The following is a 12,668-nucleotide window of genomic DNA, read 5'->3' as shown; positions in this document are numbered from 1 at the left end:
GGCGTGGGCAGGAGGGGCAGCAGGGGCGGCGTGGGCAGGAGGGGCAGCAGGGGCAGGAGGAGCAGCAGGGGCAGGAGGAGCACGAGGGGCAGCAGCGGCAGGAGGAGCAGCAGGGGCAGGAGGAGCAGCAGGGGCAGGAGGAGCAGCAGGGCAGAAGGAGCAGCAGGGGCAGCGGGGGCAGGAGCAGGAGGAGCAGCAGGGGCAGGAGGAGCAGCAGGGGCAGGAGGGGCAGCGGGGGCAGGAGGGGCAGCGTGGGCCCCCGACGAGCCGTCAACAAGGGCCGCGTCGCTCATGCCGGGCGCCCAGAAACCTCGCGCCTCACGCGGCAGCAGTCGCCATGGCACATTGACGTGCCAGTGGCCCCTCCGAGGGTGGAGGGACGGGAGCAAGAAGCAAGAGAGGAAGTGAGAGTGAAGCAGCAGCAGCAGCTAGTGGCTGGGGGGGGGGGGTACACGGGGCGTGGTGGGGAGGGAGCAGGAGGGAAAGAGGCAGCAGCAGCGGTGAGCAGCCCCGGCCCCCAGCGATCGGTTCCGGGAGCGGCGTCAGGGGTCGGGCAACCCGCGGGCCGCTCCTCGCAGTGGCCGCTCGCTACCGAGGAGCAGCGAGCCGGAGCAGGAGGCCGCGGCTCCGTACACCCGTCCCTCGCAGCCTCCGCAGGAGAAAAGGCGCCGCTACGAGGCCCGCGCTGTGCGACAGCGGCGTGAGGATGAAGGCGTTGCTATCGGCAGCGTCGAATAAATAGCGACCGAGAGTCCGAGGGGAGGCCCGTCCCGGACGATGGCTCGGCGCTGGGACCGGGCGGTCGAGGCCCTCTGCGGCCTGGCTCCGGCGTGGAGTGTGGCCCTGCGGGTGCCCAGCATTCTGGCCCTGGAGCGGCTCTACCGCTGGGACGGCCACGTCTCCCTGCACGAGTTGGGCCTTCCCGACGCGCCGCTCTTGCTCGCCAAGTACCAGTCCGTGATCTGCAACCTCTACTACCTGGGTGTGTTGAGGGGACGTCTGGGGGGGGGCTCTCGTTCAATTCTGAGACCAGAGGGTACCTCGTGCGGACCTGGGGACCAAGTGGGTACCTACGGGGGAACCTGCAGGGTTCCTACCGGGGACCTCTGGGGCCACGGGGGTTCAGGGGCGTTAAGTCCACGCCCCCGGACGAGGCATTGAACCCTCCTCATGCTGTGGCTTGTCTTATTAGGTAAAATATCATTAATAACACTATTATTATAATGTACACTTCTAAAGCGCCTTTTCAGCCGGGGATGACAAGGCGCTGCATGAGTGATGCGGGTGGCTGTAGTTTGTGTAGTGGGGGGGGGGTGCTGAGTGCAGTGAGGCACGCAAGGGGCGCTTGGGCGTGGAGCGATCAGCGATGCGATGCCGGCGACACAAATTCAATTCCCGCTCACGGCCAACAGTGACGATTATCTGAATCGGTCCTGGGCCTCCTCTATTTCGACTCGGCCTCACATGAGTACCTGGGGCGGTGTGTAAACAACGCCACTGGGGAGACAAAGGCGGCCGGGCGTGGTGCTGGCCACCCACCCCCTCGTGTGCCGTGCTGGCCTTCATATATGCTCGCTAACAGCACTTGCCCCAACAGTTTGTTCAGGCTACACGGGGGATCTTTGTTTTTTGTTTTTTGTTTTGTGCATCGATGCGCGCAAAGGGAGCTGGGGGGCGTGACGGTGAGATACGCGGCGTAACCCCCCGACTCGCCATTCCAGGCCACATCTTGTGCATCGTGATGCTCGGGCTGCCGCTGCAGCGCCTCGTCCGCCTCTACCTGTGCGTGCTGACTGCCGGGCTGCTCTACGCAGGACACCACATCTCCAGGTGACGTGCCCACCACCACCAACACCACCACCAACCACCAACACCAACCACCTGTGTGGTCACTCTCCCCGCCCCCAAAGACAATGATCCCCCGTGTAGCCTTAACATATTGTTGGGGCAAGTGCTGTTAGCACCTATGAAGGCCAGCATGGCACACGAGGGGGTGGGTGTCTCTCCAGTGGCGATGTTTGCACATCGCACCAGGTACTCATTTGAGGCGGAGCTGACCTAGGGGAGGCTCAGGACCGATTAAGGTAATCATCACTTGTGTTGACCGTGAGCTGGAATCGAACTTGGGTCGCAGGATTCGTAGTGCACCACTACACTACCGGTCCCCCCCCCAACACACACCGGGGTAGACTTTATCTCAAATGAAGCAGAAACCAACATTAAAATGCGTGACTCGCAAGTCCCAACTATGCGAGCTTATTTAAACATCTTCTTGGTTCTTTCGGTAAAGTCACGTAGAAGGGAAGTAATAAAATAATAAAAATCCCTGCAGTCACGAAAGCTTTAAATCGCAACGTATTTAAACAGTTGGGTATTTCCTGTTAAGACACTCACGGAGCGGCTACACCACTATTTCGTGAAATAAAGTGCTCTGCAGTGTTCCGTTTTTTTTGACAATGTGATTATTTCGTGCTCACCTGCAAACATCAATATTTTTATTTACACGTGAACAAATTTAGAAAGAGTTGAGCCCCGGAACTGCAGCACTGTTGTTGTGCTTGCCATTGGTGACCCGTCTACGGGATAGATGATGAACCTTATGTCGGGACCCCAGGGTCCCGAATAAACGCTGCGACCCACCTCGCACAGATCATTCTGTTGTCATGTCGTCCAAGCGCAGCGAGGACGAATGCGCAGAAGAAACAAAACTTTTAAACTTTGATTAGCGCATAGTGTAGAGCTCGTCAAGAGGAATAGATTGCCATATCGTTCGCCTTCAACAGACATAAAATGACGTCGCAATGCAGTTTATGCAAGAGCCGGGGGCTTAAGGGACCCCGGGGTCCTGCCATAAGGTTCATGTTACAAAACGGTGATTAACGATGAAGTTAGCACTTAGCTGTACACATGAAGTACAGGGGTCCCTCTTCTCAGATGTTCTCTTCGACAATGTTCCTCTCTGTTGGTTCCCCAGAGCCAGTGATGGAGATGTCCACTGTTTTGATACAGTCACTGGAACTTCTTCCGAATTGACTATGAACTGAAAACTTAAGAAAAATTTGTTGCACAGGCTTCATATTCCTCGACGGCCTGATTGTGTGTTGACAGTTTATTGGACTTTCACGGTCTCATTTGAGGTGATGTTTCCATGAGTGTATATTTTGTAAAAAACTTTATCACAAAGTAAGGTCATGTAGCTCCCTAAAGAGAGGCTGTGCTGTATGTGTGCCTATTTGTGCCAGATTTTATGTGGAGGCAGAGCTGGAAGCTGGTTATGAAGGCCCAGTACTGACCCAGCCGGATGCACGCACACGCTTCTTCTTCTGCTTGGCTGGTAATGTAACACCTGGATTGTGTCTCGAGTCCCAATAGTAATAATAATGACATATATAACGGGCCAGATTTTGCAGACAAGTCAACAACTCAGAGGCACGGAGCCAAGCTCAGGGCTGCACGAAATCCTGATCCAGACAGGCCTTTAGATGTTTTTTGAAAGTCAGAGTGCATTTGATGTTGTGGATGTGCAAAGGGATAGAGTTTGTTGTATGTGTCGGGTTATGAAATTTTGATGAAAATAATAAAAATTAATAATTTTCCGAAAAATGCGCAAAGCGCATTAATTATGTTAATGTGTGTACTAACATGCATAAATTATGATGATGCGTGTGATTATATGCATAAATTATGATAACCGCTGAGATAATCGTAGTAATTTATGCGGATGCTTGCGATGATGTTAATGTGAGCAGTTGTGATAATTAGGCTTAGCTTCGTTTATCCAGAGTTATATCAATCAGGATAACACGCTTATCATCGATTAAACGTTTACCGATTATCTTAGTGTGTGTTATGATATTTTAGGTCTCCATTTTCATATCTCATCGCAGGATACAGTTATCAAGAATAAGATAGTTTTGCATGGATTTGGAAAGAAGCACTCGAACAGTTGGTGTTAAGCAATTTTATTCTAAACAAGCACATGACACTCTCTTATCCGAAAGCAAGTATACGTCAATAAATTCATGGACAAGATTATGCAGTAACGAAAATGAATGACTAAAAATACTTCTTCATTGGCGTGATTATGTAGTTAATGAAAATGAATGACTAAAACATTTCTTATTCATGTAACTCGACGGCAGCAACTGCTTTGCACGATCAGTTGATATTGAACGCACCACCTCGAAATGGCAACCCTTTCTGAAACGCAAAGATAATAATTTTTTTTTTTTAAGTCTTATTCGTGTGCGTGCTGTGTGTGCGTTGTCCCGTCGTAATTTTAATTGTGTCGTTAGCTTGTGTAGTGTAGGAGGATACAAACAGCGGCCAAAAGTTTTCTCTGGCTTGGGCGTGGCCGCCGCGAGCCCCTGCGTGTCTCTGCTTGTGCGCTCTCTCTCCCTCCACTGCTAGATGACGAGTTGGCACGACGCTCGGTGACGCCCGGTGACGTCCGAGTCGTGCTGCTCTTGCACTCTCTCTCCCTCTACTGCTAGATGACGAGTTGGCACGACGCTCGGTGACGCCCGGTGACGTCCGAGTCGTGCTGCTCTTGCGCTCTCTCTCTCTCCACTGCTGGATGACGAGTTGGCACGACGCTCGGTGACGCCCGGTGACGTCCGAGTCGTGCTGCTCTTGCGCTCTCTCTCTCTCCACAGCCGTTTGACCAGGCTTTCTCCACTGCTTCGCGCTCTCTGCTTTGTACGCTTGGTCGACGCTTGGCGATCTCCGCCCTTTTACAGGTTGATTGCTTGTCATCACTCGTCACTCTCTCTGCTCCGTGCTTCCCTTGTTCGGGCAGCTGCCAGCTTCACTCGCACTTAACTTCGTTCTGCGAGAAGCGACACCTGCTATCGGTGTTTCGTGTCCTCACGACGCTCCGCCAGCCGGAGCACGGCTGAAACCCAGCCCTGACCCAGGTTGAACTCAGACTTCTGCGACTCGAACGACCCCTCCTCGTTCCATCACTTCTCGAGGCACAACCGCCCCAGCTCTCTTGCGAGCCCCGTCGCAACACTGCGTCGCAAGCCGAGTTGTGAGACTGAGCGCGACTCGGACAGACTGCTCTCAGACTGTCACTTTAACGATGTCTCGTCGTTCCATCTCTCCTCGAGGCACGACGCGCCTCCGCTCTCTTGCGAGCCCCGTCGCAACACCGCGTCGCACGCCGAGTTGCGAGACTGAGCACGACTCAACCCAGACTGCTCTCAGACTGTCACTTTAACGACGTCTCGTCGTCCCATCTCTCCTTGAGGCACGACTGCCACACCTCTCTTGCGAGCCCCGTCGCAACACCGCGTCGCAAGCCGAGTTGCGAGACTGAGCACGACTCAACCCAGACTGCCTGTTCGCTGTGTGCGCCCATGCCTAACTCAAAACGCGACTCCCTTCTGTGCATTCCTTGCGAGCGGGCAACAAAACACAAACAGAGCGAGAAAAAGCAGACACCCCCGCGACCCTTGCGAGAGAAAACAAACCATGTCAGCACAAACCCCCCCCCGCCCCTTGTGACCTTTTTACTCCCTCTTTGCTTGTCAGGCCCTGCTGGAAGACAAAGGTGGCTGAGGAGATGTTTGCAATACATTTATGTGGTGCTGTGTATTACATTTATTCTTGAATTATATTTTATGAGTTCCTTCGGTCTTGGTATCGGGGTTATCATTCGTCTATGTTTAATGAATATTCGTCATGATCCTCGTCACATTATTATTTTGGGCTTCGCCAAGTTTAGTTCTCCAGAGATTGGTGTTTTTATTCTGAGTTAATTTTTTTATGTCCTGAGGTTAAGTGTACTATGCACTTAAGCTTTCTGGAATTCGTACTCTTTAGTTTTTCGGAAGGTCGTGTAGATAGGAAACATATACTTCTAAATAATATGTATGCGGTGAATATAAGGGAATTACTAATAATAAAAGTATTGTTTGTTGGTTAATTATCTATGTTAAGTTTCTACTTTTCGGTAAGGAAAACGTTAAGAAAACGCGAGTTTCAACCGTTGTTTGCTCTGCACCTTATCTGTACATCTCCAGATGTCTTTGGGAGGTTAGTCCATACATCTTTTGTCCATCTGGATGTCTATGACCTCTCTGTCACCGACTTCTTACCAGTTTAATGGCCGTTTCACAGATTCCTGGTGTGTTTGTAGTGGGTTGTTTTCATTATTTAATTAAAAGGTATATATAGATATAATAAAAAGAGAAATAGTTTTTTTTTCTTAATTATTCTTAATATTAATAACGGAAAACAGGGCATAGATCCAACAAGTTCCACACTGAGGGGGCGACAGCAGAAAACCGACATGAGGCTGTAACAGTTCGAGACCTTTGGTGTCCGAAGGAGATTTTGAGTGACGCTGCATAGGGTTTTATCGTGAGCTTCAGTGAGGCGAGGTACGGTGGGAGAATGGGTGGTGAAGGCGTGATGACATTTCTGTACGAAAAAAAATCACCCCGAAGTCATTATTCAGGTGCACACGTGCTGCCTGTGTGAGTGCCCATGTATAATTTTCTCCTGCATGTGTTAGCGCCGGTGGTTGTTCTTAGTCAAGTGTTCTTAGTCAAGTGAAGAAAAAAAAGTGGTGGTGTGTGTTTGTGGTACAGGTCAGCTGTTGGTGTGCACGATGTGCTTGCTGCTAATGCAGTCAAGACGGTTGTGGCTATTCTCGGCACCGCTGCTACCACTGCTGGCAAGGCTGTGCTCGGTGCCGCTCCCTACTCTACCAGTGGTTAACTGTTTTGCCATGGCATTTACGGGGCTGGAGGTGTTGTGCTACTTAGTCTCAAACCTGGGTGTCCCCTACGACCTTGCCAAGTCTGCCTATCGTGAGGCTGTACAGGTGGGAGGCACGAGCGCACACTCCACGTGATGCACTTGCACACAGAACACAACATGTAAATTTGTCATACATTATCACACGTAAATGAGCGAAATATTTTTTTTTATGTGAGCCCAGGTTTGTGTGTGTGTCTATGTGTGTGTGTGCACATCTGCTGGCATTTGCATTAGGTCACAGAGATGTATGGCTGGCTGGCGCTGGGCATGAGTCTTTGGCATTCGCTGGTGGTGCCCATGCTGTTTATGGTGTTCTGGCTGGTGCTCTTCTCGCTGCACATCTACTCATACGTGACCACACGTGGGCAGGCCGTAGTGCGCGAACGACTGCTTCTGCTGCTCTTGACCAGGTCAGGGCACCTCTGTGAGTGCCTTTAAGTGGCCAGCTATGGACTTGTTGTCTGTCATTCCACTCGTGTACCATGTCCTACCAATCCATGCCCGAGTGTGCATTGTTAGATATTTCGATATTTGTTCATTGACTGTTCCATCCCTTCCCCTAGTTTGGCAGAGTGCTGTGGGTCACCCTACTCTCTTCTGGGCCTCACCTTCACTGTGTCCTACCTGGCACTTGGTGTGCTCACACTTGGAAAGTTCTACCTGCAAGGATACCAAGCCTTTGCCAATGACAATGTCATGCATAGGTGAGACGAGGCACTTTTACATTCAAAGTCAACATGACTGTCTTGCTTTGCTTCAGATGTTCACACACAATGGGCCACCTATAACCTAACAGCCATATTTGTTATCATGTAGGGTCATGTGAATGTATTTAACAGATGTGGAACCATTAATTTTAGTTTATTGCTGCTGGCTACAATACTTCTTGTGCATCATGTATGGACACTTGCAAACAGGACTTTCCCCTCACAGACCAGCGATACACAGGATAACTTTATTCTTGCATGCATTTACTTTTGTGTGTGTCATCCTTGACCTGGTTTAGATTCTCAGCTATTATTAAAACATAACAGTGGCTACCTTATTTTACCCTGTTCTGAGTCTGTTCTTGCTCAAGCAAGGCTTAAAGGTGTAAGTACTGCAGCTGGAAGTTTGACAGATACCCCAGTGTAGTTGGAAGAGAAGTCTACCTGCCCATGTGTTACTGTGCATAGGGGTGTGACGGAGGGTGCCACACTACTGCTGCTCGCCGTACAGACAGGGCTCATGGAGCTGCAGGTGCTGCAGAGGGCTTTCCTCCTCACCATCATCCTCTTTATTGTCGTGGCCTCCACTCTGCAGTCAATGTTGGAGATTGCTGACCCCATTGTGCTTGCACTTGGGGCATCCAAAAACAGGTGCCCTTCATTTTCTATCTCCCTTGAAAAGCACACAGCTGCCTAGAAATGCAGACGAGTGCTCATTATAGCCCTGTGGTTTTCTGAATTGTTCACAAGTGACAGCATTTTTAATAATGTGCCCTCCCATCTAGGAGCGTGTGGAAGCACTTTCGTGCCATCAGCCTCTGCCTCTTCCTCTTCCTATTCCCCCTCTACATGACCTACTCCATCTGCCGCTTCTTCACTCTTGACTTCTGGCTCCTCATCATTGTGTCCAGCAGCATCCTGACCTCTCTACAGGTAGGAACATTTTTTTGTATACCTCCAGTGCAGTAATGACTAAAATTGATGTGACGTCACTACTGTATCGGGTCTGTATACACATGACGTCACTGTTATGTTGGGTCTGTACACACATGACGTCACTGCTATGTTGGGTCTGGACGCGTGACGTCACTGCCTGTTCGGTATGGAGGCTGTTGATGGATGCCACGGGGGTTGTGTCAGGCCGTGGCACTCCGAGTGACCCCGGCTGGACACGTGCCCATATCCAGGAGGGGGCCAGGGGCCCTGGGGGACCCTGGGGGTCACGTGGTCGGGGAGTGGAGCCTTCTTGTGGGTTCGAGAAGGGGAGCGTGGCCAGGGGGTGGCCGGCCACGCCAGAGAGGCTTATAAGCGGGCTTGGCACAGAGAGCTGGCTGTTGGTGCCTGGGATGAAGACGTCTCATGAAGACTTTGAAGAAAGAAGCCTCCAGTCATTGTGGCCAAGCAGAAGCCCTCCTGGCTTGGCCACGCGAAGTAGTAGCCGAGTGTTAGCCAGAGTAGGACGGTGGTCACCACCTTATGTGTCGGGTGTGTTGCAGTTGTGTTAAATAAATAGTGTTGCCTCCACACGAGTGTGTGCGCCTCTATCGAACCATTACACATGTATTCCACCACCCTCAGCTACTTGTGTTTTTCTTGTCCAGGTGGCGTGCACTCTCTTCATTTATCTTCTCTTCCTTTATGAAGAAGTGGTGGAGCGGCCTCTTGCTGCGCTTGATGACATAATCTACATAGCCAATGGATCATGCCGTGCATTAGAGTTTGTGGTGGCAGTCGGGGTAGTGGGCTATGGCACGGCTGAAACACTGTTGGGCGAGTGGAGCTGGCTGGGGGTCTTTATCCTGGCCGTGCACGCCTACTACAATGTGTGGCGGCGTGCACAGCACGGGTGGAGGAGCTTCCTGCGCCGCCGTGAAGCCGTGAGCCGTATAAACGCCATGCCCATTGCTACGGAACCACAGCTGCGTGCACTTCAAGACGTATGCTCCATTTGCTACCAGGTGCGGCAGGTGGTTTCTGGACGAGTTGGAAATGTGCATGTCCCATGGGGAATACATTCAAGTTCTCTAATTGTACATCATTATTTTTTATCATTACCCCTCCCCCTCCTGCATCTCTGGACATCATTACTCCCTATCCTCCACCTCACCCTTGTCTCGTGACGTCACCCCCTCTCACCAACTCACTGGAATCTTGTGACATCATCACCCCTCTGCTCCAACTCGCCAATATCGCGTTACTCCCGCCCACTCACTTTGGAATCCTTATAAGCAGTTACATTTGGAGGCTTGCCCCCTCTTTTCTCTCCGCCTGATGAACACCGCTTGTGTTGCGATCGAAACATCGTGGGTTTTTTGCTTTTATTTTCTATTCTTAATTTAATTATTTCAATTTTTTGTGGTTTTTTGCTTTTATTATTTTAAATTTCTTATTTTTCTTAATAATTTTTATTTTATTATTTTTTAGTTTTCTATCTACGTGACTTTACCGAAAAAACTAAGATCAATTCCTGCAGTCACGAAAGTTTAAGTAAAAATTTAAATCATGTCCCCTCTCCTCACTACCTTCTATGGCTCGTGACGTCATCAACCCCTTTTCACATTAGCCCAATCTTGTGTGACGTCATCAACCCTCTCCACTTCAGGGGTGTCGCATGACAATCATCCCTTTCCTCACCTCGCCAGCGTCTATAAACGTCATCATACCTCTCTTGCACCTCACCACCCTGGGTCTCATGACGTCATCATACCCTCATAACCTCACCCAAAACTGGCGTAACTTCAGTATACCTCTCCCGAAAAGTCCAGTGTCTTTGAGGTAAAACTATTAAACTAAATTATTTCGTTTATTTTACCAGGTAAGGCCCACTGAGCTATATAGCTCTTTTTCAGAAGCAACCTGGCCATAAATGATAGCTCAATGAAGTGGTTTATCATGTGGACATTTATCGCAGCCAAATACTCGAAACCCATGTTTCTAGGTCATCAGCCCCTCTCCGCCACCTCTGCACAATCAATCTCTCCACTTCGCATAAACCCCCCCACTCCCCGGCCAAATCTATTTGGCGTTACAAACAAGTGTATTATATAGATTATATGCATTATACTGTATAAACATCACTTTATGTAAGCCCACCCACATGTATACAGCCATAAATAATGAAAGTGGAAAAATCTTTTCACTCGAATCATGTTTGCTCAAGAGCAGCATAATATTAGACGTTTATACCTCGACATATTAGTACTTAAATGGGAAACATAAAAAAAATGCCTTCGGACCCCTTCTTGGGACTCTAAATGATCATTGTTCATCCTGGCTAAATAAGCATATTTTAAAAAATATTTTGGAGGTTTTAACAATTGCTCATTCACATTGCCTTTTTAAAGGTTATATTAGGATCCTGGCATAACTGGTTTTAATATTAAGTCCTTTGGTTTTTGTTTGCCTTACACATTGTGCACTGGTCTGTGTGTCTCCCTGTGTGCAGGACATGGAGAGTGCAGTGTTGACACCATGTGGACACTACTTTCATGCAGGCTGTTTACGCAAATGGTTGTATCTACAGGAGACTTGTCCAATGTGCCATCAGGTCCTGGGTGGGTCGACACACAGCCCTCAGCAGCAGCAACAGCAGGCACAGCACAACCTTCAGCGGGAGGTTGTGGTTGTTGAGGAACAGTTACAGAGTAGTTCTGGAGAGAAACGACCACTCAGTGCAGACCAACCGGAGCTGTCAGAGCTGTCAGCAGAGCAGCAGGATATGGAAAATCAAGAGATGAAGTTGTCACAACCAACATAATGATCCTGCAAGACTGAGACTTGGCGAGACGTATGGCCCAGTGTGCAGTTGGGGCTTGAAGAGTTGAGTTTCAAAGGACAATGCATGCGTTTTACAGATTGCCCTCAAAGGGATGTTTCAAGGTTGAACAGCCATCCTATCTTGGAAGTTGGTGGGAGAATAGACGGGATGGCAAGGATGAAAAGCGGTATGCATGGCCTACGTTTTACTGAGGATCAGTTGATAGAATCTTTAGTGAGCTTTGTGGGCAGTGAAGTATTTTCCAAGATGCGTTGTCTGGATCAAGTAGCCTTAAGATATCCATGAAAGGGATTCAAGCCAGGGTGGGTAGAACCAAAGCACGTGTAAAATCATGCACTCGTTCGATGTATTGCATTGTACAGAGTAAGTATATTTTGAAAATACTGTTAAGGCAGTTGACATGACGTTGCTGTGCAAGCTAAGTAGAGATGGGCAGAATCAATGCAGCCACAGCCACATTTTGTCCGTTTGAGTGCAGCCAACTGGCTTTGCAGGGAAAACTGAAATGTGACGTTTTGCACCTTGGCACAATTGCACACGGTTATCATGGGTGTTGCACCAAGTCGATTTGCACATGCAAATCTTGGGCGCTGGAATCTCACAGCCCACACTGTATCATTCTGAAGGTATTGCATACCAAAGAGGTATACTTGTTGGCCATAGCGTCAAGCCCAGTGTAGGCTTATGTGCATGACAGCTACCTTGATTCATCCATTCTTCATGACCATTACTGCCTGCAGTCTGACCGACTGCTGTATACTGCCTGGTGAGTTCAGACTATGACCCGGCACGTGATACATATTTTTTACATTTTGAAACTTAAAACTTGTCATTTCACCAGGTTAGTCCCACTGAGCTACATAGCCATTTTTCAGAAGCAACCTGGCCACAAATGATAGCTCAACGAAGTGGCTTATGTGGAAATGTATAGCAGCCAAATAAAAGCATGATTCTAAATGCGGAGGAAAAAACTGGAGGACCCGGAGAAAAATCCACATGACCACGGAGAGAACATGCAAACTCCAAATATACAGGCGTCGGGGTTAGGATCGAACCCACGACTTCATGTATACCAGGCGAGGTAGTTAACATCTCGCCACCCAGACCGCTTACTTGTCCTTTTGTATGAGCCATGTTTATGCATGAATGCTGTGAAAATATTTTTGTTAGCACCAATGTGGTTATTTCTGTATTGCGTTGCAGTTTTTTGTGTTGTGTTTTAAGTAGAAGTGTCTTGTCATTTGCAATAATTTTTCCTTTTTCAAGTTTTTATTAAAACACAAACCTCCTGCTCGTATGTGCTTCCTCAGTGGGAAGTGCCATTCAAAGAGAATGGCACAGCAAGCATTAATAGCTATGCAGAACAAATTTTGCAAGGGAATTTCTCGAGAGAATCTGTAAGTGTGCACACTGCA

At 49.2% G+C, this 12,668-nt stretch overlaps 1 protein-coding gene across 3 annotated transcripts; it reads left to right on the top strand.

Annotated features, from left to right (window-relative positions):
* Window positions 1–546: 546 nt before the first annotated feature.
* On the top strand, window positions 547–12,544 carry LOC144721454 (RING finger protein 145-like). Of its 3 annotated transcripts, XM_078599062.1 has the most exons (10): window positions 547–982; window positions 1,722–1,830; window positions 3,243–3,334; window positions 6,597–6,832; window positions 7,003–7,178; window positions 7,332–7,472; window positions 7,944–8,126; window positions 8,261–8,408; window positions 9,077–9,433; window positions 10,921–12,544. In XM_078599062.1, the coding sequence occupies exons 1-10, from the start codon at window positions 778–780 to the stop codon at window positions 11,230–11,232; spliced, it is 1,959 nt and encodes a 652-aa protein (XP_078455188.1). In that variant the 5' UTR covers window positions 547–777; the 3' UTR covers window positions 11,233–12,544. The 3 variants fall into 3 exon arrangements, with proteins under 3 accessions (XP_078455188.1, XP_078455189.1, XP_078455190.1); XM_078599063.1 differs by lacking the exon at window positions 7,944–8,126 and having other exon boundaries at window positions 572–982; XM_078599064.1 differs by lacking the exon at window positions 9,077–9,433 and having other exon boundaries at window positions 572–982.
* Window positions 12,545–12,668: the final 124 nt, after the last annotated feature.

The sequence above is a fragment of the Lampetra planeri genome, chromosome 12, assembly GCF_965212315.1.
Source record: "Lampetra planeri chromosome 12, kcLamPlan1.2.h2, whole genome shotgun sequence".
Classification (NCBI taxonomy): Eukaryota; Metazoa; Chordata; class Hyperoartia; order Petromyzontiformes; family Petromyzontidae; genus Lampetra; species Lampetra planeri.
This window is presented reverse-complemented; position numbering and strand designations above follow the sequence as displayed.